This window comes from Stylophora pistillata, chromosome 1 (assembly GCF_964205215.1).
Source record: "Stylophora pistillata chromosome 1, jaStyPist1.2, whole genome shotgun sequence".
NCBI lineage: Eukaryota > Metazoa > Cnidaria > Anthozoa > Scleractinia > Pocilloporidae > Stylophora > Stylophora pistillata.
The window spans coordinates 35,373,552-35,397,752 of NC_142519.1; the positions used below are offsets into that span (position 1 = coordinate 35,373,552).

A 24,201-nucleotide genomic window follows, 5' to 3' on the forward strand; every position below is an offset into this window, starting at 1 on the left:
CCAGGTTTCTTATTTGGCACCTTCGTGTCTCTGACCAACCAAGCGTAATTTGACCGCAATAGGTGAATATGGGCATTATCATTGCTCTGTAGATTCGTTCAGCGCTTAAGGTGTCCGTGTTAAAACGGATTCGTCGCAATAAATTCACTCTTCCTGCAGGTTTCTTGTATTTTTTCTAAAAGTGCTTGTCAAGTTTCAATGTAGGGTCCAGATAGACACCTAGGTACTTGTAATTTGTAGTTGTGTCGATGCGAGATCCATTTACTGAGAGGTTTAGTTCTTTACCATCAAAACCACTTAATCTTTTAGCTGTTCCGAATAGCATTACTTCAGTTTTTCCTTATTTGAGATTAATGATAAGTTCGTTATCTCGAAACCACGAGGCAAGGCTTCCTGAGATTGTCTTCGCTGAGATTGTGTTGAATAATATCCAAGTCTTTCGAGGATGTGAAAATTACTGAGTCATCTGCCTAAGTGATAATCTTAGAATAACGGAGCGGCTTGTGGACATCGTTAAAATGAATCAAAAACAATAACGGCCCGAGAATTCTTCCTTGGGGAACACCTGTGAAAACAGGGTTAGGTTCGGACAATACTCCCTTAAATTGAGTGATCCGGTTTCGGAGGAATAAATAGTCCGTAAACCAGTTCAGTTCATTATCCTGTATTCCATACCGAGACAGTTTTTCTGACAAAACGGAATGGTTGATGGTGTCAAACGCTTTAGATAAGTCAATAAAGAACGCTCCTGTAGCTTTACCTCCGTCCGCTTCCTTCCGGATAAGGTCTGTAAAGAGAGTTACTGCTAATTCCGTCGAGCGATTGCGGCGAAATCCAAACTGATGTTCAGAGAGAAAACCGTTGAATTCGAGATATTTCATTAATTGTTTGTGCACCGTTTTGTCTAAAATCTTTAACATAGTAGGGAGAATCGATATTGGTCTATAGTTGTCAATTTCTGCCATGGAACCAGACTTAAAGATGGGAATCACCTTGGCCATTTTCCATTCAGTAGGGACTACTCCTGTTGCAAGGGATGAGTTAATTATAAATGTTAAAGGCTTTGCGATGACTCCTGCTGCATCTTTAAGTAATCCAGGAGGGAGATTATCTAAACCAGTCGCTTTCTTCCGTTTAAGTTTTTTCAGCTCGGTAAGAATCTCTTCTTCTTTCACAGCTCTAAAAAGGAATTTCTCTTTTACTTGTGGGAGTGTCATTCCGCTAGGGTTGCTCCAAACAAGGTCACGAAGCAGAAACGACTTCTTTTTCAGTTTTATAGCAACACTAGTAAAGTAGTCGCAGAAACTCTCAGCGATGGATTTCTTATCAGTTGTCTTCGTTCCGTTTATTTGAAAAACTGATCCTTGCTCTGAGGCTAACTTCGTAGGGTATAGCTTTTTAATGGCAGACCAAAATTTATCAGTAGAGTCAGCACTGTCTCTGAGAATACCTTGATGATATTTACTCTTACATCTTTTAATAAGGCCTGTCACTCTGTTACGCTGACGTTTGTACGTAGACCAGTCATGTTCGCAGTTGGTCCTGCGAGCTTTCCTGAGTAAACCATCCCTGAAGTTCATTTCCCGTTTGACCTCTTGAGTTAACCACGGACAGAGTCGCCCTTTAACCTTCTTTTCAAGGAGCGGCGCATGTTTATCGATACATTCCTGCAAAATTTTCTTTAATAGACTGCAAGCATTGTTAACACATGACGATGCAAAGACTTGGTTAAAGTTCATGGATTCAAGTTCTTCGCAAAATAACTTCTGATCGTAATTTGCAAAATTTCGGCAGGTGATGATTCTGGGATGCTTTTTCACGTTGTTTGCTTTGCGAGAACAGCAGATCAATTCATGGTCACTCAAACCAGCCGAGATAGCTTTCACAGAATAAATTTTCTCGGGTTCATTACTGCAAATAATGTCAATCAGGGTCTTGGATTCGCGTGTAATTCTCGTGGGGGTTGAAATAAGCCGTTTTAGTCCAAAAGAGGCGAAGATCGATTTAATTTCTTTGTGGTCCGATGGCACCAGGTAGTTGTAGTTTATATCACCAGTAACGACTAACGGTTTGATCTCTCCAAGTATTTAGAACGTTTTTTTTTTTTAGTCTAGAACTTGATGGTTTCTTGGACGTCTCTCCGTCCTACCGCACTGTTGAATTAATCGTGTAAGTCTTACTTCTGAAGGTGTTAATATAAGATGACACACTTTCTATTGATGGCATATTATTACAAAACGGCCCGACCCTAGCGAGGTAGGCGTGTCTCTCTCTCACCAACGTCTTTTCGCTCATGGCTACTCTAATTACAACCTGAGAAAGTCCTAGGGAAAACTGGCCTTGCCGAAACCAACTGTTTAAGACATGGCTTCTCCAGTAGCGGACCACGTTATGGTATAACTTGCCCAATAGGACACCGCGGCAATACGTTTTGGTAACGTCACAGTGGTCAGTGGTCATCAACATTAGGCTGCCAAGTGCTTCCATGTGTTTGTGGACTGAGTTCGATGAAAACATCAGCCTTTTGCATGGTTTTAAGTCGGAAAATATCCATGATACTTCTCCTTGTTTATTATGGTTGATCCTTTGAATGGGTTCTTAATACTAAAACCACGTCTTAACAAATAGCGGTACAGGCGGAGTCATTTTGTTTGGAGTTTTGTGCTGTTTGCTGACTTTAGCTGGCCGTCCAGTTACGAAATACGATCGTGGTTCGTCAGTCGCCCTCGCCTTCAGAATTGTCAAAAACAGCGATAGTTATCCAGACAAAGCAGGAGATTAGTTCTGTAAGATAATTTTCCAGCGAGTCTGAAGACTGGTTGGATTTTTAAGTGTTATTAGCATGAAGCGATACACGTAATTATTGAGTTGTGAAAATATTCACACTCACTTTGCGTCGACGTGCGGTGCCTTTTCATTTTGGAAATCATTCGCTTGGTTGAGAATTTTACTTTTCTAGACTGATTTTTCGCCATTCCACCTTTCTGATTTTCTGTGCCTTTAAGAACGGGTGTCCGTAACGCTCGAAACGTCAGCTTTTGTAATCGTTACGGTTGCCAATTTACCATTTCAACTTTGTTGATATATCCAAATTAAAATATGAAAACATTTGTTCATTTCATATAGTTGCAGTTTTATCAACAAGTTATCTCTCATGAACAGAATAACGCCTGACTTATAAGCTCATATAATGGTGATATTTACAAAGGGAGTGGAAATCGAAGAAATTGTGATTTGCTTGTATTTGAGACCGTCCAACATGATTGGTTTATTTACAATTTATCTTGAATTAAGTCTTTATTGATATTAATCGATTGTAGATCTCCATTACTTGTCTTTTGTACGTTTGCTTGTACCTGTTACTACAACTGCTAGTTTAATTTCCCAAACAGCTCTATTTGTTTTACACGAAAGCATTTTCAATGAAACCCACTTTTTTATTATGATTATTATTATTATCATGCCACTTATTATTATTATTATTATTATTATTATTATTATTATTATTATCATGCCACTTAACGACATATGACATATTATGAATGGCTGCCTGTTAGGATCGAGAATCGTCCGTCAGCGACCATTTTGGTGAATTGCTCATATTTTGCCCAACGATACCCTTTGGTAAACTGTTTTCAAAAATCAAGTTTAAACTTTCCGACGAGTATTAATTTTTCAGAAATTTGCGAAAATTTAAAACGCGGTTTAAGTGCGGTTTTCCGCCTAGCAAATTGTCCAAAATTAACTGCAAAACCAAAGCTCCGTTGAAGGCTTAAAATGAATTCAGTCAACAACAAACTTTGCATGTGTTAAGAAAAAGTCTTCCCATTCATTTGTGTGATGTTAATTTTTTCCGTACACAGCTATGTTGTGATTTTTTTTTGTCCCTTAAGCAACACCCTCAAAAAGTGCTGAACATGGAGCGAAAAATAGGTAAAATTTAATGCGATAAAAGTATACCTGGTATATTATGTTTTAACTTTTTAACTAGATATTCGTAATAAAATGTCCTTATTCAATACCTGAGTAAAATTTGGTGCTTTGAATCGGAACGCCTCCTTTTGGAAATACCACGAAAATTTGTGTCCTGAGCGAGCAGAAGATATGTGTTGTGTAAACAAACGCTAATCTAATTATTCCCTGCCGGGTAGAAAAAGGTTTTGAAATCAACTTTCAGTTTGGAAATTTTGGCTGGTATGCCACAAGATGTTGGGCAAAAGGGAAATCATACATTCAGAGTTGCGTGAGAGCAAAGAGAAAATAAAATCAGTGTCAAAAATGTACATACGATTATTACATCATCACCATTATGCAAATTACGACCTCAGCTGTAGGAAAACTATGATATCTCTTGCTCAGTTTGTTGAATGACTCTTAAACAATTCAATGGTTGTTTTTCATATATATGGAGATAATATGTATATATTGATCAATAATTCCTGAGAATACAGGGGGAGAACAGCATTCTATACAAGCATTTCTGTGTACCAATGCGAATTATTTCTATTTATCATAACCGACGTCCGATCCCAGCAAACACGCACCACACGAGACCCTAAATGGGTGTCATAAATATAACAAAGACTGAAAAACACAAAAACTTCACTCAAGGTCTGATAACCACACGATAACATTTTTACACTTCAATCTCAGATTTACTACAAAGGGCAAAGGATATTGCGTCAGTATACCCAGTATACTGTGGGAAAGGAAGATTCTCGTGTTTCTCTGAAAGAAGGCTGGGCTCTCAGAGTAATAAAGACGGCTTACAGATTCAACGAAAAACAAAAGTCGTACCTTCCGTCTAAATTTCGAATAGGGCAGACGACAGGCCACAAGCTTGACGCTGAGGTAGTTGCTCGAGATATGCGGCGTGCCCGGGGCACCGATGGTGCACGACTTTTCCAGTCATCCGAATTCTTCACAACTACCCAGATCACCTCTTTCTTCTCAAGACAGAGTGCGTTAGTACGCCAGTGAGATGCTGATGACGCTGATATCCGAGAAGCTCAGGAGGAGAGTAATTTTAGCGAGGCAAAGGAGACTGACACGTCAATACAACTTGACCATCCCCTGATCTACGATCAGTACGATCTTTGTGAAGTGGCGCTAAAGGACTCTTTGAAACTCTTGAGGCTACCCATGTTGCAGCACATGGGTGAAGATCTTGGCCTCAATATACCATCAAAGCCCATTCGTAAAAAGGCCCCGTACTTGGCTCTACTGAAAGAGATTGTCAGCAAATGTACTCGCCAAAAGTCATCATGATGCTGACCTTCTCTTTTGTTTAGCAGAATAGGAAAGTGAGGAAGAAACCAATGAACGGCGTATCGTTCCTAATCATTAGTTAGTGGTTATCTTATTTTTTAAAATTCACGTAGGCCGGATCAGAAGTTGTTGCGTTTTGTTTTGTTTTGTTTTGTTTTTTTTTTAATCATGCCAGTATTCACCCTCACTTTTCTTTTCTGGTCTTCACGTCAGTAATGAAGTTTACTGATCTGGTGGCCGAAATATGCAAACTGATGGATGCGGGAGTATTCAACCTACATTTCTATCCGCTCATGTTTTAATGCGGGATTTCCTTCTCTAATTTAACGACGTCGTCCTTTCAGTTGCGGTTTTAACGCGTGTATGTTCAAGCACCCACAAAACGTTTCCAATTACGTTACGTTGCGTGACATTAATAATTACCAGGAGAATAAGACCTGTTCCCATGTATTAAATTACTTTGAAGGTCATAAGGCGTCTTTCTTTGTATTTATACTTACAGAAAATGAGTTCTCATTGTAAAAGATAAAAAGTATTTAGATTATCAGTGTGGAATCAAGTCTTAAGTAGCTTCTTTCGAATGTATCTTTTGCATTACTTGAATTTGAGAAGATGGTAATGTAATGTGTACTTCACTTGTAGATTTTTCAGCTCAAAAATGTTTTGGAGAACCTTATCAAACATCTTGCAAAATTTTTGACCTGTCTCTTTACATTTTACAAGCTATAAGTCACTACAACGGAGACCGAATTTAATTTGAATAGTTAACAACTCAATATGGTTAAATTACCTAGTTATTTGTTTACACACTTTGCATCATTTTGCTCGCTCAGGTCACGAACACTTCTGACATTTTCGAAAGGAAGCAATGCGATTCAGAGCATCAAAAATTGCACAGTGAATGGAAATAGCAATGTTTGACGAATATATTGTTAAAAATCCAAAGTGTCAGGTAACAGCTACATTTTTTTCGCGCGAAATATCACCCGTTTTTCAACGCCATTTTGCGTGGTCTGTAAGGATGTTCTTTCAAGGGCTTAAGTAATCCCAAAATCGATGTGCCCGAAAAAAATTTACTCACCAGAATTGAATAAGAATAGCTTTCCTTACAACTTGTGAAGTTTGGTGTTGATTGATTTCATTTTAAGTCTTGAGCGGAGCTTGGTTTTCGCAGTTAATTTTTTACTGTGCGACATGCGGAGCCTGAACTCAGGTAACCTGAAACCGCGTTTTCAGATTTTCGTAAATTTATGAAAAGTTAAGAATCGCTGGAACTTAAAAACATGATTTTTGAAAAGGATTTACTGAAAGGTTTCTTTGGGCGAAATATGAGCAATTCAAAAAAATGGTTAAAAGAGTCATTCAACAAAATGAGCAAGAGATATCATAGTTTTCCTACAGCTAAGGTCCTAATTTGCATAGTGGTGATCGATGTAACAACCGTATGTACATTTTCGAAACTGATTTTATTTTCTCTCTGCTCACACGCAACTCTGAATGTATGATTCTCTGATTTTACCTAATATCTTGTGGCATAACAGCTAAAAATGTCCAAAATGAAAGTTGATTTCAAAACCTTTTTCTACCTGGCAGGGAATAGCGTTTGTTTACACAACATATATCTTCGCTCGCTCAGGACACAAACATTTGTGGTATTTTCAAAAGGAAGCGTTCCGATTAAAAGCCTCAAATTTTACTCAGGTATTAAATAATGACATTTTATTACGAATATCTAGTTAAGAATTTAAAAAATAATGTACCAGGTACACTTTTAGCGCGTTAAATTTTACCTATTTTTCGCCCCATGTACAACACTTTTTGAGGTTGTTGCTTAAGGGACAAAAAAAAAGTCACGATATAGCTGTGTACCGAAAAAATTAACATAACACAAATGAATGGGAAGACTTTTTCTTAAAACGTGTGAAGTTTGGTGTTAACTGAATTCATTTTAAGCCTTCAACGGAGCTTGGGTTTTGCAGTGAATTTTGGACAATTTGCCAGGCGGAAAACCGCACTTAAACTGCGTTTTCAAATTTTCGCAAATTTCTGAAAAATTAACACTCGTCGGAACTTTTAAACTCGATTTTTGAAAACAGTTTACCAAAGGGTATCGTTGAGCAAAATATGAGCAATTCACCAGAATGGTCGCTGACGGACGATTCTCGATCCTTACAGGCAGCCATTTTTATGTATCCTTGTAGCTCTTGAAAGTGATAAAATATATATTACTCCTTGTTAAAGGAAGCGCAACTCAATCTCAATTGAAGCAATCACTGCAAAGCCCTTTCTGTTTGTTACAGAAACAAAGCAAAGCCGTTTTCATCTTCAAATTTGGCTTCTTCTGGAAGATCGTAGCTTCCAACTGACATCATTTGAAGTTCTCGTGGGGTAAAAAGGGTTGAATACAGCACTCGGAGGTGCAATATAGCTCCCTGTGTTAGTTTGACTTGCATAAATGACCTTTCATTTATGTTATTCGTGACTAGAGTAGTTCGGTTCGAGGCTACAAAAATGGCAACTGGCACTTATATGACAAGGCCGGTTAGAAGAAAAGTTTGAGTAATCACGTTGAGCCCGTCAGAGAAGTTGCTCCATGAGTACTCTCCAAACTTCGCAAGCATATCCGTTACTCGATATACGGACAGCTGAAAACTGTTTTATAACCTAGCAGACATAACTTTTGTACAAAAAAATATAGCTTTATTAGAATTGTGTCGGGTTCACTAGGTAATCGCTTACTACTTATGAATGAAAAGGAAAGCAAAATCGACCAATAGAAATATCGAGACCAACTTCGGCTTTTTTCAGAGAAATGCTAAATTTGCCGAAGAACTTACCAATTTCTTGCATGTGCGAGACCTGTGTAGTAAATTTACCAAACCTGATCATGAAATGTTGATTACCTGAATTTATTTCCAGCTTTACCTTGAAAAATTCTCAACATTGTAGGATTAAACACAAAGTCTTCTATTCAAAATACTTTGAGGACATATCAACACTTAAAATTATATTTACTGTTCGAAAAACGATGCGGAAAACTAGTTTCTTGGATGTATAAGACCCACGGAATAGATTCATCATGCTTGAATTGTTGTCGTTGAATTATTGTTCACACAGCCGGAGAATTGTGTAGCTTTGCGTTGAAAATTCTGAAAATTATACGATTTTGAAACAAAGTTCATATTATCACCTGAAATAATATTTATCGTAATGAGGAAGAGTCCAAACGTAACTTTGAAGTTAACGAAGCTCATCCCAAAGCGATACGAATTATGGCTGGAAGTTGATAACATAAGTGAAGTTACAATTTTGAAACAAAGTCCGTATGGTCACCTGAAATAATATTTATCGTTCTAAGGAAGAGTCCAAACGCATATTTGGAACCGAGAAACTTGAAAGTTTTGAAACCTCGAGGGCTGGACCTCTATTATCCGGATTTTTCCATTATCCGGACTTGCGTCGCTGTTTCCATTATCTACGGACACTTATATTCACATTATCGATTATCCGGACTTTCGATTATCCGGACTAACAACCCTGTCCTTACAACTTCGGATAATCAAGGTTCGACCGTTTACACGCACAGTCGTGCGTATATTTATCAAATAGATTCCATGTTGCTGTGCGTCTGTTAAACAAATAGATCGCAAATGACGTCAAAATGTGGTAGGAACAAACAAATGGCGCACGAGGCGCAGCCAAGTGTGTAAATGATGGAATATGTATTATAAAGAAGCAAAAATAATGTCAACTAATGAGTTCATCTATGCATCTGTCTTCCAGTTGATCATAAGTAAGAACCAATCAAACTCCATGCGTATTCAGTATGGTAGCTAAACCCAAAACATAAACACGGTGTTCAGCGTAGTTCTATTGTTGAACAAACAAGACCCTAGAGTTTGAGGAGTTACATTTTTCTCTGGTCATTAGATTAGGCGGAATTAGCGGTAGATTCAATAAATTCACCCCTCGTTTGCGAGAACTAGCTTTCGTGTCCTGCATCAAACACTATTACCGTCTTGGTGATTTATGTAATCACTTTATATTTTATTAGACTATTTTAGCTGGTTCAAGGACTTCACGTTAAGTGTCGCGGAAATTGTTAAAACATGATGTTCACTGAGCTCGTATATAAATTATGTCTCTCAAAATAAAAAAATATTCACTGTGTTTTAGCAGCGTTAGTTTTCTTCTATGAGTTAAAACTTAGGTGTAACGATTTTTAGCAGGCCTCTAGCTGTCTAATGTGTACGTGCAAGGGAATTGCATACGTATAATGGGAAGTACGTGACTTCTTTTCAAAGGTCAACTGATTAACTGAGATTTTGTTATTATCACTCTAAGAGAATTATGAATCTGATCTGTAAAAGTCGGTTTTGGTTTCCTCGAGCTTAGAAGACAAAAAAGAGCATTAGCACTTTTCTAAAAGAAGACGTCTTACTTAACATCGCCACTGTCATCATCTGAAGGAGCAAATTTGAGAAATATTACTATCAAGTAATATCTGTACTGTGTTCTGCACATCATGATAGTTGAAACTTTTCGTCGCTGCTTTTACCTACAAGGGCAATGAAATGTTCAGCCTTTGTTGAAACAATGCGATTCTCGGATTACTTCAAATAAAAAATGTAAGGTCAGACTTAATCCCCCTTCGCGACCTGTTTGACGCAATTCAGTTTTGAACAATTCATGATCACCATCAAGAGACGATAAATATCTTCTTCTGGTCACTATGCAATGATAGAATTTTAACATTTTATCTTCCATCACACCAGAGAGCTTTCTCAAGCCGGATCCTAAGCATACACGTAAGTATAGTGATAGTTACTGGCAATCAAATATCAGCGGAAAGCGTGCGGTTCGATTCAGTATTGTTTTTTAGTGTGCCTTTCCAAGCTGAGATCGTCTTTTGTCGTTAAATTGGAAATTAAGCATTCGCAAGCTTTTGATATCGGTAAGTGCTCCCTAATGACAAGACATGTTACTGAATGTGGGAAAATATTTAAGAAGTTTTCGTTTCTCTTACTTCTCAACCGAGCAGCGACTTATATAACTTTATGCATTCCAAAAAAAAAAAAACGTGAGGTCTTCGGAAATTTGTTTCATCCCTTGTTGATTGCCCGAGTGATCACAGTCAAATCGGACATCACCCGGCCGGTCCCTCAACATCACGGAGACTGGACTCAGCCATTTGGTAACCATTGAACATATGATCATGGATATCAGAATAACGTTACACTTCAACGCTTCGTGGTAGCGAAAATGAGAAAAAAAGGAAATGTTAATTACTTAATGGAAATAAGGATGGCTTCGGGCCGCGAGACCTATTGCAAAAATAGGTAAATCGAGCAAATTATTCAGACGAATAACCAAATAAGACGAAAGGAGGTTGAAAGATCAGAACTGGAAGTAATCAATTTGGTTTTGGGGCCGAGTCAGTCCGACTCGCGTAATAAGAACCCTTCATATCTCTTATCTCTTAATTTAACGTTACAGAAGAGCGGATGAGGTGAGGGAACAGATCCCTAGAACTAACAGTAATCTTTATTTGACCTCTGTGAACATGCTGTTAGGTTACCTCTATTTCTAGCTGCTACGATAGCGCAACCAATGATCACCATTCATTGCTTGGCGCAGTTTCCATCGTTAAAGCTTTTAAATTTAAAACCAAACCTAATTTCGAAGATTCTCAAAAGGTTTAAATGTTTGATGCACCTTTCGAATTGTTAACAATTATTCACCGAAGCGGAGGTGAATAGTGGTGGATATTTCCGAGCAGCGAAGCGGTAAGGTAAATATCCACCACTTTCACTGATCATGTGAATAATTTTTTTAGAGCACGCCACACCGAAAACAAAAATATTAGTTTATTTCTGTTATCTTACCAACAAAAATGGTCCGAAATAAATTTGTTGACGCGGAATTGTGTCTGTTCGGCTGCTCTGAGGGAATAGTACCTGCCAATCAAGTGAACCAATTACAACCAGTTAACACGCGTGAAAAGCACTATTTCTGTTGATTTATCGGCACACAGATGAATTCAAATCAACAAAATCGAACGATACTTTAGACTAACCCACCATCGGCATTTGTGTAAGTGTTTTCAATTCATAGAAAAGCTCAGCATAAATAAAGTAACATTTCTTATTTTCTACCAATATTTGAGTGTAAAGCATCTCTCGGCCACACATATTTAAAGGTTTATAAACGTCAGCCTGTAAAAGTTTAATGGTAAAAGTCTTCGTTTCGGCAGCGGGATCTACTCAGTCCTTTTTGTGTTCTTATGGTCCTGAATTTTAATGCGCCGGATAACGCTACTACCACATAGATAGAAAATTTTTATTTACATTAAGTAGAAATGATTCTCATTTTTACACCATTCAGATACTAAGCTATGTAGATTTATAGGCACACAGATGTTTGAATCGATAAAAATCGAAATCGCCCCCAACTATAGCCCAGACTATGGCTATCAGCCAGTTTGTATGGACGTTTTCAATTTAACTCGAGCCAACAGTGTTTGTTATGTATTCTTGTCTATTCAGTCCTTGTAACAATTTGGTCAACTCCCCTTACTTACAAGATTTTTCATCAGGCTTCTTTTCAGCAATTACTCAAATGGAAGTTTACCCGCCTGGATTTTTTTTTCACCTCATGTGCCCTTTTAGTGCGGAAAGACGTCATCATGATCTGTTGCCTGTGGCTTTGTTATGTACTCGAAGGTCGACCGATCATATAACGCAAAAGACATAAGTACCTTTCATAATCACTCTTTTTCCCAGTGTAACACGAAATAGGATAAAAAAAGATTTGTGCCCAAGGATAGTTTATTTTTGTTGCGCACAATAGAAAGCCGTGCTGATTCGCCTGAATGAGAGTGAACTCGTACATAAATATTAGCAACCCTGGCCTCACTATATCTTTGGTTGATTTAGAATCTTTAACACGTGGGGTCCAACCATCGGTGCAGTTCAGTCAGGTCTGGTTACATACTTCGATAAAAATAATTTGGGTCATAGAAATCTCAAAACAAGGTGAACAACTTACATTGTAAGACTTTGTCGAGTTAAGTGTTTAACTGTTTTTTTTTTCGTAGTTCAAAAGACTAACTGTAGGATCTTTATCAAGAAAGACATGGAAATTTGACTTTTGAAGTCAGAGATGTAGAATGACTAAATTGGTACGTGCGTGAATAGGGCTCATTTATTTGAACAGCTTTTCACAAACATCTCGTGCGAAAGACAGCAATCACACTCACAGTACCGATAACTTTACGAATGAAGATGGTTCGTCTGATTCATAGATTTTTTGCATGCGATTACCATATTAGATGGCTTTTCTATATATGTTCTTCTTGGAGTTTGTTTCAATAAATAGGCTGAAAATGATCTTTGACCATGCATGCTTTTAATGAGTAGGCCTTTTGGTCTTTTAGTTCGAAGCGGATTTCTTTTTCATGCAAGAAACAGCAATTTTGTTGAAGTTCGGGATTTCCGATAGGCAGAGAATTTGTTCATTTGATCCCAATAGTGCAGAGTGCTATGATTTATCCTGCGAGTACAAATTTATAAGAAACAGATCTATCGCTGAGAAAATTTACCTCGATGTTAATTGTACACCCGTGCAAAGCTTCAAGATTCCGTTCCAATACATAACTAGCTAGTTAGAGGTAGCTACCAATGAGTGTTATCACCGTTGATTTTTCCGGCTTGAAAAGATGCCAGTATTTCCGTGTCATGCAGTATTGAACCACGATTTCGTAATTAGAGAATAGCATTTGTTGAGTTGCCTTTACAGCAAAATACTCATCCATCATTTGAGTTGTGAACGATGAGTAAAAAATTTGCGTGGTATACCACAGAAAGTATTTTTCCTCTTAAAAAAAATAATTTCCTCATTATATCATAAAGCACAACTCTTGATAAACTACACAAATCTCATTTGAATCCATTTTCCAAGACGAAGCGTATTCCCTGAGGAGCTGTTTAGGCTAATGCCTTCATCACCGGATAGTTAGGTTAGAAAGAGCGAGCAGTAGTCTGCAAATCATCTGACATAACGTAGTTATAACTCTTCTCTTTTCGAGCCCTTAACTTAATTATTCCAGACCAATAAACTTCTTAAACCAAACGCATCTAGAATGATTAGGAACTAACTAGTACTATCTCGAAAGAGTCAAACAAGTATGCTCTGAGTTAAGAGTATAAAGAAAAAGTATAAGGGCGTCAATCATTCGCAGTTTGCTCACTGTTCCTGCAATTTAATGTTTAATTACATCAATAGGTGCTTTTACTGAGCCGTGAAGAAATCTTGGGAAGAGCTAGAAAAAGTACTTCCGTCCATCTGTTTTTAAAAGGTTACGATATTTCGGAAAACCTTCACGTCAACAGTAACCTTTTGGTAACCCTTTACGGCCACAATTTGTTGCTGACACCACACATCACTGATTAGGGAAACTGAAATTTATAGCATTGAAATTTCAATTCGGCCTTACTAACCTAATTGCTGTCTGTTCAATAATAGATCGCGGATGACGTCAAAATGACGTCAAAATGCGGTATACGCGGCGCAGCCGAGTGTGTCACTGTTGTTATCATCACGTTTTTATTTCATCTATGAGATATTATTGACCAGACGCACAGCAACATGGAATCTGATCAAAACGCGGTGCAGCCGACTTGTGTGTCACTTTTGTTTTTATCACGTTTTTGTTTCATCTATGATAGAGAATCTAATCAAAACGTGGTGCAGCCGAGTGTGTAACTGTTGTTTTTATCACCTTTTTATTTCATGTATGATCTATTATTGACACGACGCACCTCAACGATGCACAAAGTTATGAATGGTGACATCATCATTCTATACTTCTGTCCTCTAAAGTAAAAAGTAATAAATTCTCCTGTAAATTCAACCTGTAAATTTCTGGAGAAAACTTCAAGCAGAATTGCCGCCTATACTTTAAACTCTATAAAAATTATCGAATAATGGAAGGGTTTAAGGGTAGTTTATTTTTTTAATTTTGTTTCCTATCAGTCCTTCTGGGCCCTCAAGTTTTGCCTTGTAATTTCGGGGTTTCATAAAATATTTTTCCATTGCCCTTTTTTCTTGTTTATTGTTTTATTTTTGATTTTTATTTTATTTTCTTATCTTTATTCCTCTTTAGGTTGTTGGTATTTGCGGATTTGGACATGGAGGTCAAGAAAAATCCTAACTGGAGAGGACTATCGTACTTTCAGCAGTTTTCCTGCGGAGTCGGGCATGTGATTAATGATGTCACTCGCCGCATGTTACAAACATTCCGAATGATTTTTCTCATGAGAGTGGTTGGCATTTCTGCAACCTATGCCGGCTTGATTGCTCTTTACAGTCTATTTGCCGGTGCATTTATATTTGTTCCAGTAGCAGGTTTTTTATGTGATAAGGTTAAGATTCTGGTCCTGTCACGCAAGCATGGAAAGAAAAAATCGTGGCATTTGTTTGGAACTATTACAACTGCAATGGGTCTGCCGCTGTTTTTCAGCAAATGTTTAGTTTGCGGCAGTGAAACCAGTGAATGGGTGGTGCTGTTGTATTACTTTCTCATTGCCACCGTACTTTCATTTTCCATCAACTTCGTTGACATATCGCACTTGTCGATTATTCCTGTTTTGGCAAAGGATCAAAGTGAGGCCACAAAGCTGACTGCTTTAAGGTTTGTGAAACTCTTTCGATCGCTAAAATTATATTCATGCTGAGACAAGTTCATTACACTCGGGCTGAAAGTTTTGAATTAGCACAAGACTCAGATTGGGTCAAAGCGTGTGTTCATAGCGCGAACGGCATGCAAGCTTGAGGTGCGATGAGAAAGAAGACTCCATTCCGCACGGATTACGACTGGACTAGACTGGTGATCAATCAGTTTAACCGTTAAACAGCCAAGTAACCATGCCTGACATTCGTGTACTTTTATGACGTAGCAAGAGGTACAATATCAAGGCACTTGAACCAAATAAATTTGCGTGAGTTGCGCAGCCCTCGTCACGATTGTTCTCGTTACTTAAAAGGGTTCGGATAAAACAATAATAATGATAATGACAATAATAATAATATTAATAATAATAATAATGATAGTAAAATTAATAATAATGAAAATCAAACTAACAAATGTAATCACAATAATAATAGTTATATGAATCATGACTTCCCGGTTTCGTCAGTATGTCCGTATTTCGGCGTTAAGTCTACCCAGATCTTACTTCAAACAAATATTATCAAGTTTTGTATCTGTAGAAGTTGATTTCACTTCAGAAACAGTTACATTTGATTTGTGACAAGTAAATTCTTAGGCTGTTCTTGCCTCTACAAAATGTAAAAATTTTTCAAGGCTCACTTGCAGTTGACTACCTATTTACAGAACGGCTTTCATGTACTTAACTGGCATCGTTTCCTACCTTGTGGCGTGGCTAATTCTTGGACAAGATAGCCATGATCAGTTAACAAAAGAAAGCACAATGGATTTTATGGTAATTAATAATATCCACATGATTCTATTACTGCCACTGATTATTACTGTTTCAGTGTTAATTTTTTTCTCTACTTCCTTTTTTCTTGTGCTTTTTACTGCTCCTTCAGCTGAGACACAGAATAAAAATGAGCATCTGACCTTTCAGGTTGTGGTAGATGGGCTCATGTTAACTTAATTAGGGTTATCGCTTGGGACAATTTTATAACGAATGCGTTTATAACGAATAGATTAGATTATTGTAACAGTCTTTTGTATGGTGCCTCAAAGGAACTGATAGCTAAAGTACAACGTGTACAGAATGCAGCCGCAAGACTGCTATTGAACGTTGGAAGGTACTCGCATATTACTCCTATTCTATATGAGTTACACTGGCTTCCAATCCAGGCTCGCATTAAATTTAAAATTCTTCTACTTACTTTTAAAGCGCTTCATAATTTACTTCCGTCATATATTAACAGCCTCATATCTATTAAATCAAAATCTTCTTACTGTCTTCGATGTAATGACGGTCTTTACTTAGAGCCCCCTAAGGGTAAGATGCTGAAGACATTTGGTGATCGATCTTTTCAGGCAGCAGCACCATACTTATGGAACAGACTTCCTCGTGAAATTAGAATGATTAAGTGTTTGGATAAATTTAAAAAAGCTATTAAAACATTTCTGTTTAATGAAGCTTTTTGTAATCATTAATTTAGATATATTACATTAAAATAATTTATTCTTATGTATTTTTAGTTACCATTACTATTGTAAATTTTTATTTAGATATATAAGGTTTTTAATTTTTATTCAGTGTAAAGCACTATTGATCTGTACATGTAAATAGGGCTATACAACTAATTAAAATTTATTTATTATTTATTATTATTTTATCTTTGTTACGTCTATCATTAAAGTCACTTAACTACAGTTGTAACGTCTGTTCATCTACAGGTGATAACTCTGATATTGACAGCAGTAGGACTGGTTTGCTCTGCTATTTTCCATTTTGGAACCAAAGAACCTTCAGAGGATTCAAAGGACAAGGCGCTTCCTGAGTCAACTGCAGATTCTATGGTAAATTCTAATTACACAAAACTGCACCATTAAAAGAAACTTTTGGTTTCTTCATCTCTCTTATTACAGTCATTTGCAATTTTATCAGAAATTAATAAGTTCGATTAAATTGATTAATTTAAAGTAAGTTACATCTGAAAAAAGGAGACAGAGAAGGAGCTAGCAAACATGAGTAACTACAAGTTAAATGGAGACAGGCAGTCAACTTAAGTGTCTATACAGCCAACAGAATTTTTATAGTTTTGGTATGTATTTAACATGTAAAAAAGTATTCTTAAATAAAAATTGGATTCTGATGAGTCTTCGCCCTGAAATCGAGCTTTAAACTTCCCGCTTTGGCTACCCCCATTGAAGGTGACCGTGAGTCGGGAAAAAAAAGAGATTGGGTTCAGAATGGGTCGTGACGTCAAATCAGGAACGCGCCAAACCCGCCAGTGGTTCATTTCACTGTTTTTTTCAGTAAGGTAAAGAGTTTTCGGCGACATAGATATGCCCGATAGATGTGTTGTAAAAGTACTGCGTTTGTCAAGCAAAGTAACAACACGACGCTCGAAACGCTCCCGGAGTGACGTCACTCATCACCAATCTTCCCTTACGCGGTCAACTTCATTGGGTGTGGCCGAAGCGGGAACTTTAAAGCTCGATTTTAGGGTGAAGAGGCGTCAGAATCAAATTTTTTTTAAAAAAAAACACTTTTTTACAGGTTAAAGAGATACTAAAACAATAAAAACCCTGTTGGTCGTATAGAAACTTTAATGTACTTACTAATACATCACTTTAATTTCAGTCCGGGTACACATACATACTCTTGCATAACCGCTAATGACCTACGGCGTAATTCTTTACATTCATATTTACATAAGATTGTAGGTCTTTTCTGTACATATCATAATATCAATTAAAGTTAACGTGGAAGCCCGTTTTCGGACTAGAATTAGGTTTTTTTCCTTTTTTGCAATTAAAAAAATTTCCCTTGTTTCTCTTTTAAGTTTAGCAGTTTTTGAATTCTTTATTTGCAGTTAAATGTTTCGTCTCATTTGAAACAATTATTTGATCCCTTATTGAAGGAAATTGGACTCTTGCCTCTGCATAGGAGAAGGGATCTTTTACGCCAAAGATCGGAGCCCACAATCACCTTTACCCACATTATTGCCTTGGATTTAGACCTGTAGGTTAGTCTGACTAGCTAACCGCGCCAAGCGCACATCAAAGTATATACAAATATTGGGGGAAATGTGCCAATCAGTGACCTACGGTTAATGTAAATATTTACTATGTGTCCATTGTTGGTGATCTCATCCAAAATAATATTGTGTAATTTACTCCTTTATACATGTTACAGACTGAAAGCTCCTTCATACCATCGCCTGTTGTCTTACAGTCATTGGCGTATTTTGGAAGAGGTGAGTCGTTCTTCATTATTCCTAAGGCTGTGCAACAACTTCACTTGCCTTGCTTTCAGCAAAGTTTCCACTCGATCTCTTTCTTAACAATTTCTTCTTAATTTCATCGCTTTTCTGAAGTCAATAGACGTTTTGTTTATCTCAGTGATGATTTTAAATCTACACAGCACGTCGTTTACATACCACGTCGTTTTTTATTTTGATTTGCCATAGATCAACAGAGAAAGAAAGATATCCGTGATAGAGTAATTCACAGTCTGCGATTGTCTGAAGAGACCTGCCCTGTTGGAGAAAGGAGTTTCTCCCGAACATTTTTTGCAGCCCTATTTGGAGGAAGTGAAACTGAGGAGGTTTCCGAAATTAAGACCGTAGAAAATGAAGAGCATGATCCTACACCGAACATGCCCGTTGTCTCAATGACAGTCAAAAGTGAGGACGACCTGACGTTTGTTAAGGAATTACCAAAAGACCGAAAAATAAGCCTTATGATGAGCATCTTTGATAAAATGATGACAAAAGAAAAGGATTCTAAAGAAGAAAACGACGAGAAGCCAGACAATGTCAGACCCATAGATAATATAAGTGAAGAGGATGGTCAGGGGATAATGGAAAATGGACAACAGAAGTCAAAAGTATACAACCAAGGTCAAAAACGGACCTCCGGTGTTGACAATGAAGGATTTGATACAACTGAAACACAGCTTAACCAACATTTTCAGGATGTTAGCCAAGATGAGAGAAAAGCTCTGCCATCTGCTTCTGATGTAGAATCCGCTCATCCACCAAAACCAAAGACAGTGCGAAGCTGGCTCAAAGATCCTCATTTGTACAAGGTAACTTGATTTGTGCATCTTCATTGTAATCTTTAGCTTACACACTAAATCACGAAGAACATATATAGTTTATCATGAGAAATTCAACTGAGTCTATTCCAAATGATCGAGGGAGAAATACGTCCAAGACACCACATAATTTTTGTCTCTGCCACTGAAATGTGTTCAACAGATTATGAGGCTGACTTTGAGATTTCGAAACGTAACCTAATTTTGTTTTTGGTGCAGGTGATATTGATCGTAAGTTAGTTTAGTATTATTAGTAAATTTTTTTAACGGGTTGGGTGATTTTTCATAAATGCTTATGGTTTTTCTCCCTTTTTAGGTTGCAATTATTTACGCGTGCACAAAAGGTTCACAGGATGTGTTTTACGCCTACCTGCCCCTGCTCCTGACTGACAAACTGAAATTTGAAAAAGTATGTTCAGACCTTTTTTTCTGGGTTTGAAAGCTACTGAACGTTGTAGTGATCTTCTACAGTGGTAAAACAATTAACTGGTTACTCATCTATTCTCCTTTCATTACTTCCTCCTTCCCTGTCAGTCAGCCAACTTTCCCGTGAGACAGTAGAGGAGACAGAGAGACAGACAGACAGACAGACTGACTGACAGACAGACAGGCAGACAGGCAGACAGATAAATGGACAAAAATATCATCAAATAATTCATTAAACTTTTTAAAGAATTGAAAAATGGGAAGTTTTGTCCAATTACTGCTTAGGCTGGACTATTGACGAGTTAAACAATCCGAATCGCTTCCCTGTTAGCCCTAATACTAGACTGTTCATAGCCAAGAAAGTCCCCAGGCTATACCAAGAGCGGAAAATGTGTAGAAACCTCCTAAAGTTATGTTGAAATTCTACCCAAGAAAAACGTGTTCCTTTGATGGGGGAATTCAGTCACACAAATTCAATTGAACAAAATACTTTTTAATGACAGTAAAACAATCAAATCGACCACGAGAAAACTTGAATTTTTTTAAAACTTCAGACTATTATGTTTCTTTTAAGGAAGCGATTGCCATTCTGCCATTGATATTGTTAGTGAGTGCCACATTGTCTACCCAAATATCAAGGAAGCTCTCTGGAAAAGTAGGAAACCAGGTAATAAAAAGAAAGAAAACTATTTTCACATAACGTTCTAATGTAAGCAATGATCGTGGACAAAATTGTTGACCGAATAGTAACTTAATTGCTCTTTTTGTTTATGGTCTCAAGCGCTCATATCCAACAAGCCGGAGCCGGATGACATTCCAACACTAAGCAGTTTACAATGCTAGATCTAAATACCTGCTCAAAATAAAGTGATTTCCAAATCCAAAAAGCGTTCTTGGAAGAGTACGATTAAAAATTTATTTGAGAAAAGCATTAACTGTGTTTTTCGGTTCCAGCTGGTCAACAAGCGTTATAGTTAGGCACAGTTTGTTCAATTTTTTGGCTTATGGAACCGAAATTGAAGCGATCGTCGACTGCCCACGTTTAAATAAACTGAACTTTTTGGGCTGTTAATTTACACACAAGTCTAGCCTAAACCACGGTTTTAAGCAATCAGCTGCAGTGGGCTTCAGGCTTCCTCAAGAAGATTGATTAAATGAAATAAATATCCTTCCACCTTTAGCTTTTGGCCCTCTTTACACTATTCACAAAAATAAATGTTCCGGACAAAAGGTTTAACTACATTCAAGTTTGTTTAGGACGCGGTTTTGTTAAAAAAAAGGCTAAGCTTTCTTAAGTAATCAGATCATAATATGTTTCTTGTTTCGAATGTACAAGTTATGGGCTCGAGTCCCAAACGCATTAAACAAACGTATTGTCCCAAACGTATTGAACAAGCGTTCGGTTCAAGGTCCAATTTCTAAAATTTCAAGCTTATCAAGAAGCTTTGTGCACATTCAAATATTTTGCTGTATGGTGGCAAACGGAGGAAACCAATATCATGGCTGCTCAAAGGAATTTCATAAAGAAACTTTTGCAACTAAAGGACTAGCCAGAGCGAGAAATGTCAAAGGAAAATTTACGAGTCAACTTGAAATTTTAAAGGTAATAGGCTCTTTTTTCTGACGTGGGTATCTTTTTTATAGATCATGAGTTCCAGAATTCCAGCTGCATTTTTTTTTTAATACATGGGTAAAACGTCAAAGATACGTACCATCAGATAGTGTCATTTCGTACTTTTATTTATGGCTTTGTTTTTAATCGTTACTTAATTTCCGTTGTTCCGGAGAAGCGTTCTCTTCTAGCTAAACACAACCCAGTCCAACTCAGCAAAGCTTGGGTGGATCTCATTACATAAAACATAATTCGGCAAGTGAACTGATGTCTGGAACTGGGTGAACCAATCAGAGTACTGGAAGTGTAATATTCAAAGTCAAAATTTAATGGTATATATTTGCTATCTTCTGAAACTCCCCATCTTGTTTCAGTGGTCTTTCATTGTTGCTGCTCTGACTGTAATTGGATCGTGCTTGTGGTTTATGCGTATTACCCAGTCAACAAGGGTGTTCACTTACCCGGCCGTTGTTCTACTGGGGTTTGGGTCCTCCGCCATGTTTGTTAATGCACTTAGTTTTGCAACCGAACTTATTGGAGAAAACAAAGTAAGTTGGAGGACACTTAATCTAGTCTATTCTCCAAATTTTTACTTTATTTGTGACAACTACAGTATACAAATTGAATTGAATTCTATTACTAAGATAAGTAAGACCGCGCTACAAATAGCAAATGAACAAAGATTTTTTACCTTTCTTTTTGTTTAAAATAAATCCATTTTGTTGTATGATTTTTCCTGCAGGCCAGCTCTGGTTTGGTATTCTCTGTCGTAGGTATTGTCTCCAACCTGACCTCAGGAACTCTGTATCTCGTCATACAAGTTCTATTTCCTAAAGGAAGGTAAACTTGGACTTCTCACGGTTTTGAGATAAGAATTATTTTTATTACTGCAAGATATAATATGACTTTTTAGCAAAATAGGCTTCCCAGCCTGTTTCATTTTCTTCTTTGTCCTTTGTTTTACTTAAGTTTATTTCTTCCATTTTCTTTCGCATTTTTTTTTTTTTGGTTTTGCGTTATACGTATTCTTTTCTTTACTCTTTGTTCTTCTTGTTATTCAACGCTGTTGCTATTGGTCTTTTCTTCTCCTCTCCTCCTTTGCATCCTTCGCCCTTACCAGGCTCCTGACTCCATCCTGTCCAACTATAAACTCTACCAGCATTTCATGGCGCATAAAATGCGTTCCAAGAGCTTTAAAATTCATGGGATATTCTCGCGAAACAAAAGAAAGTGACTCAAGATAATTGAAGAGTAAACGAAGGGGGAATTTTCATTGCAAAAAGTAATATTGTGCTTAAGGGCTATGTAGAAGAATTAAGAAAGCGAAATAAATGTTGTTTAAAAAGAGATAAAATGATCGCTTTTTTCCCCAGTGAGTCTGCCGATTGTCAAGAGTGTGGGAGTTACGTACAAAACGTGTTCTCATTCGTGCCCAGCTCACTGGCTGCTTTTAGCTTGCTGCTTGTTATAATTTTTCAAATTTACAAGACAGTCTGCGGGAAAAAAGGTGAGTATCAGTTTGTTAGCTGACTTAAAGCCGGGTTTGTGTGGGTAGTTATATATGGATGAACTCCACGGAATTATGTAATAAAGGGTCAATTCCTAAAGAGAAGGAAGTAGAATTTTAAAAAAAATTTTGAAATTTGCAAATATAGTACACACTTCTTCAACGAAAATTGCAGTCCTGTGATGCACCTTAAAGTGCACCTACACCCAAAAACTTTTTTTCGCTTAACGAAGTAAGCTTATTTTTTTGAGTATTTCTGCGCAAAAATTTTTTTATTTGCTCAAATCTTCAATTTTCTATGCCCAGTCAAAATACGGAAAATCGGCCGCCATCTTACACCCCACGACCGAGTTTAACGAGGAATGGCTCTAGCGGGTAATGTGACGTCAAATCGAGAACACGAAAGTCTGCATTTCACACATTTTCACTTGTTTGGGAAGGTTGTAGTCGGTAATTGTCCGAAAATATGCCGACTAAGTGTGTTGTAGAAGGATGTAGCAACGTGCGAAATTTGCAAGAGGGTATCGCGCTTCATACATTCTTCATACAACACACCTAGTCGGCATAGTTCGGACAATATCGACGACAATCTTCCCAAACAAGTGAAAATGTGTGAGATGCAGACTTTCGTGTTCTCGATTTGACGTCACATTACCCGCTAGAGCCATTCTTCTTTAAACTCGGTCGTGAGGCAAGATGGCGGCCGATTTTCCGTATTTTGACTGGGCATAGAAAATTAAAGATTTGAGCAAATTAAAAAATTTTTGCACAGAAATACTCCAAAAAATAAGCTTATTTCGTTAAGCGAAAAAAAAATTTTGGGTTTAGGTGCACTTTAACATAATTAGAGTGTCAGCAACTGAGAAGCAGAGCAAGTCCAGACTTTCCTCCTTTCCCCCTACATTTTGGGAATCTGTTTCCAAATCAATTTTCTTGTCTTTTTTCAAAAGTGAATAAAAATAGCTTATTTCAAAGAATTCAATTGCGATACGCCCTCCTTTCCCCTCAATACTAAAGTCATGGCTAAAGCTCAAAAGAGGGGTTTCTGAAATCCAAGAGACCCCATTCCCCTTCCCACAAACCATTGCCACCTAATCATGCCTCTGCATATATCGTAACAACCAACACATTTGGGCTACACTCTAGAATATTTCATCTTTAAGATAAGACGATGGGAAAACCTTCAGAGAAGGAATTACAGAAATTCTCGAGGCATAGCCAGAATTTAAATATCATTGATAATTAAAGATTTTTCCGTTTCTTGTCGCTTACTCTACACTTAACAGGAACCGAGGAGGAGACTGAACCAGTCTCAGGCTATACAACCCACTTGTAATGTACTGTCATGAGGAAATAGCTATTGGTTGGCTGAAGCTGGTGGCATTTACCGTTACATCATTTATAGTAGCTATAACAATGACAGTGACTTCAAGCTTGTGTTACAGTTCTCGCTTATTGCTTCACCACTGAAGTTGGCGTTTGTGAATGGTGTGTCAGTATCGTGGACTGATTATTTTGTGTTATATTGTTTTAATAAAAATGGAAAGCCACTGCAAGCATTTTTCATTGAAAAGTTTGACTCG

The 24,201-nt window shown here is 37.4% G+C and overlaps 1 protein-coding gene and 1 long non-coding RNA gene across 4 annotated transcripts; one reads left to right on the forward strand and one right to left on the reverse strand.

Annotated features, from left to right (window-relative positions):
- Positions 1 to 8,117: 8,117 nt before the first annotated feature.
- LOC148742238 (uncharacterized) lies at positions 8,118 to 11,992 on the reverse strand. Its single transcript, XR_015998705.1, has 3 exons — positions 11,849 to 11,992; positions 11,154 to 11,225; positions 8,118 to 9,826 (listed from the first exon to the last, which is right to left on the reverse strand). It is a non-coding gene; the product is annotated as an uncharacterized LOC148742238 (long non-coding RNA).
- Positions 9,923 to 24,168, forward strand: LOC148742239 (uncharacterized). 3 transcript variants are annotated; one of them, XM_088753264.1, is made up of 12 exons: positions 9,923 to 10,076; positions 14,432 to 14,959; positions 15,662 to 15,770; positions 16,706 to 16,828; positions 18,171 to 18,231; positions 18,445 to 19,064; positions 19,390 to 19,482; positions 20,074 to 20,166; positions 21,486 to 21,659; positions 21,854 to 21,951; positions 22,485 to 22,618; positions 23,905 to 24,168. In XM_088753264.1, exons 2-12 carry the CDS (start codon positions 14,457 to 14,459, stop codon positions 23,952 to 23,954), a joined length of 2,058 nt encoding a protein of 685 aa, XP_088609390.1. In that variant the 5' UTR covers positions 9,923 to 10,076; positions 14,432 to 14,456; the 3' UTR covers positions 23,955 to 24,168. The 3 variants fall into 3 exon arrangements, with proteins under 3 accessions (XP_088609390.1, XP_088609395.1, XP_088609399.1); XM_088753269.1 differs by lacking the exon at positions 9,923 to 10,076 and adding an exon at positions 10,089 to 10,222; XM_088753273.1 differs by lacking the exons at positions 9,923 to 10,076; positions 21,486 to 21,659.
- The last annotated feature ends 33 nt before the right edge of the window (positions 24,169 to 24,201 follow it).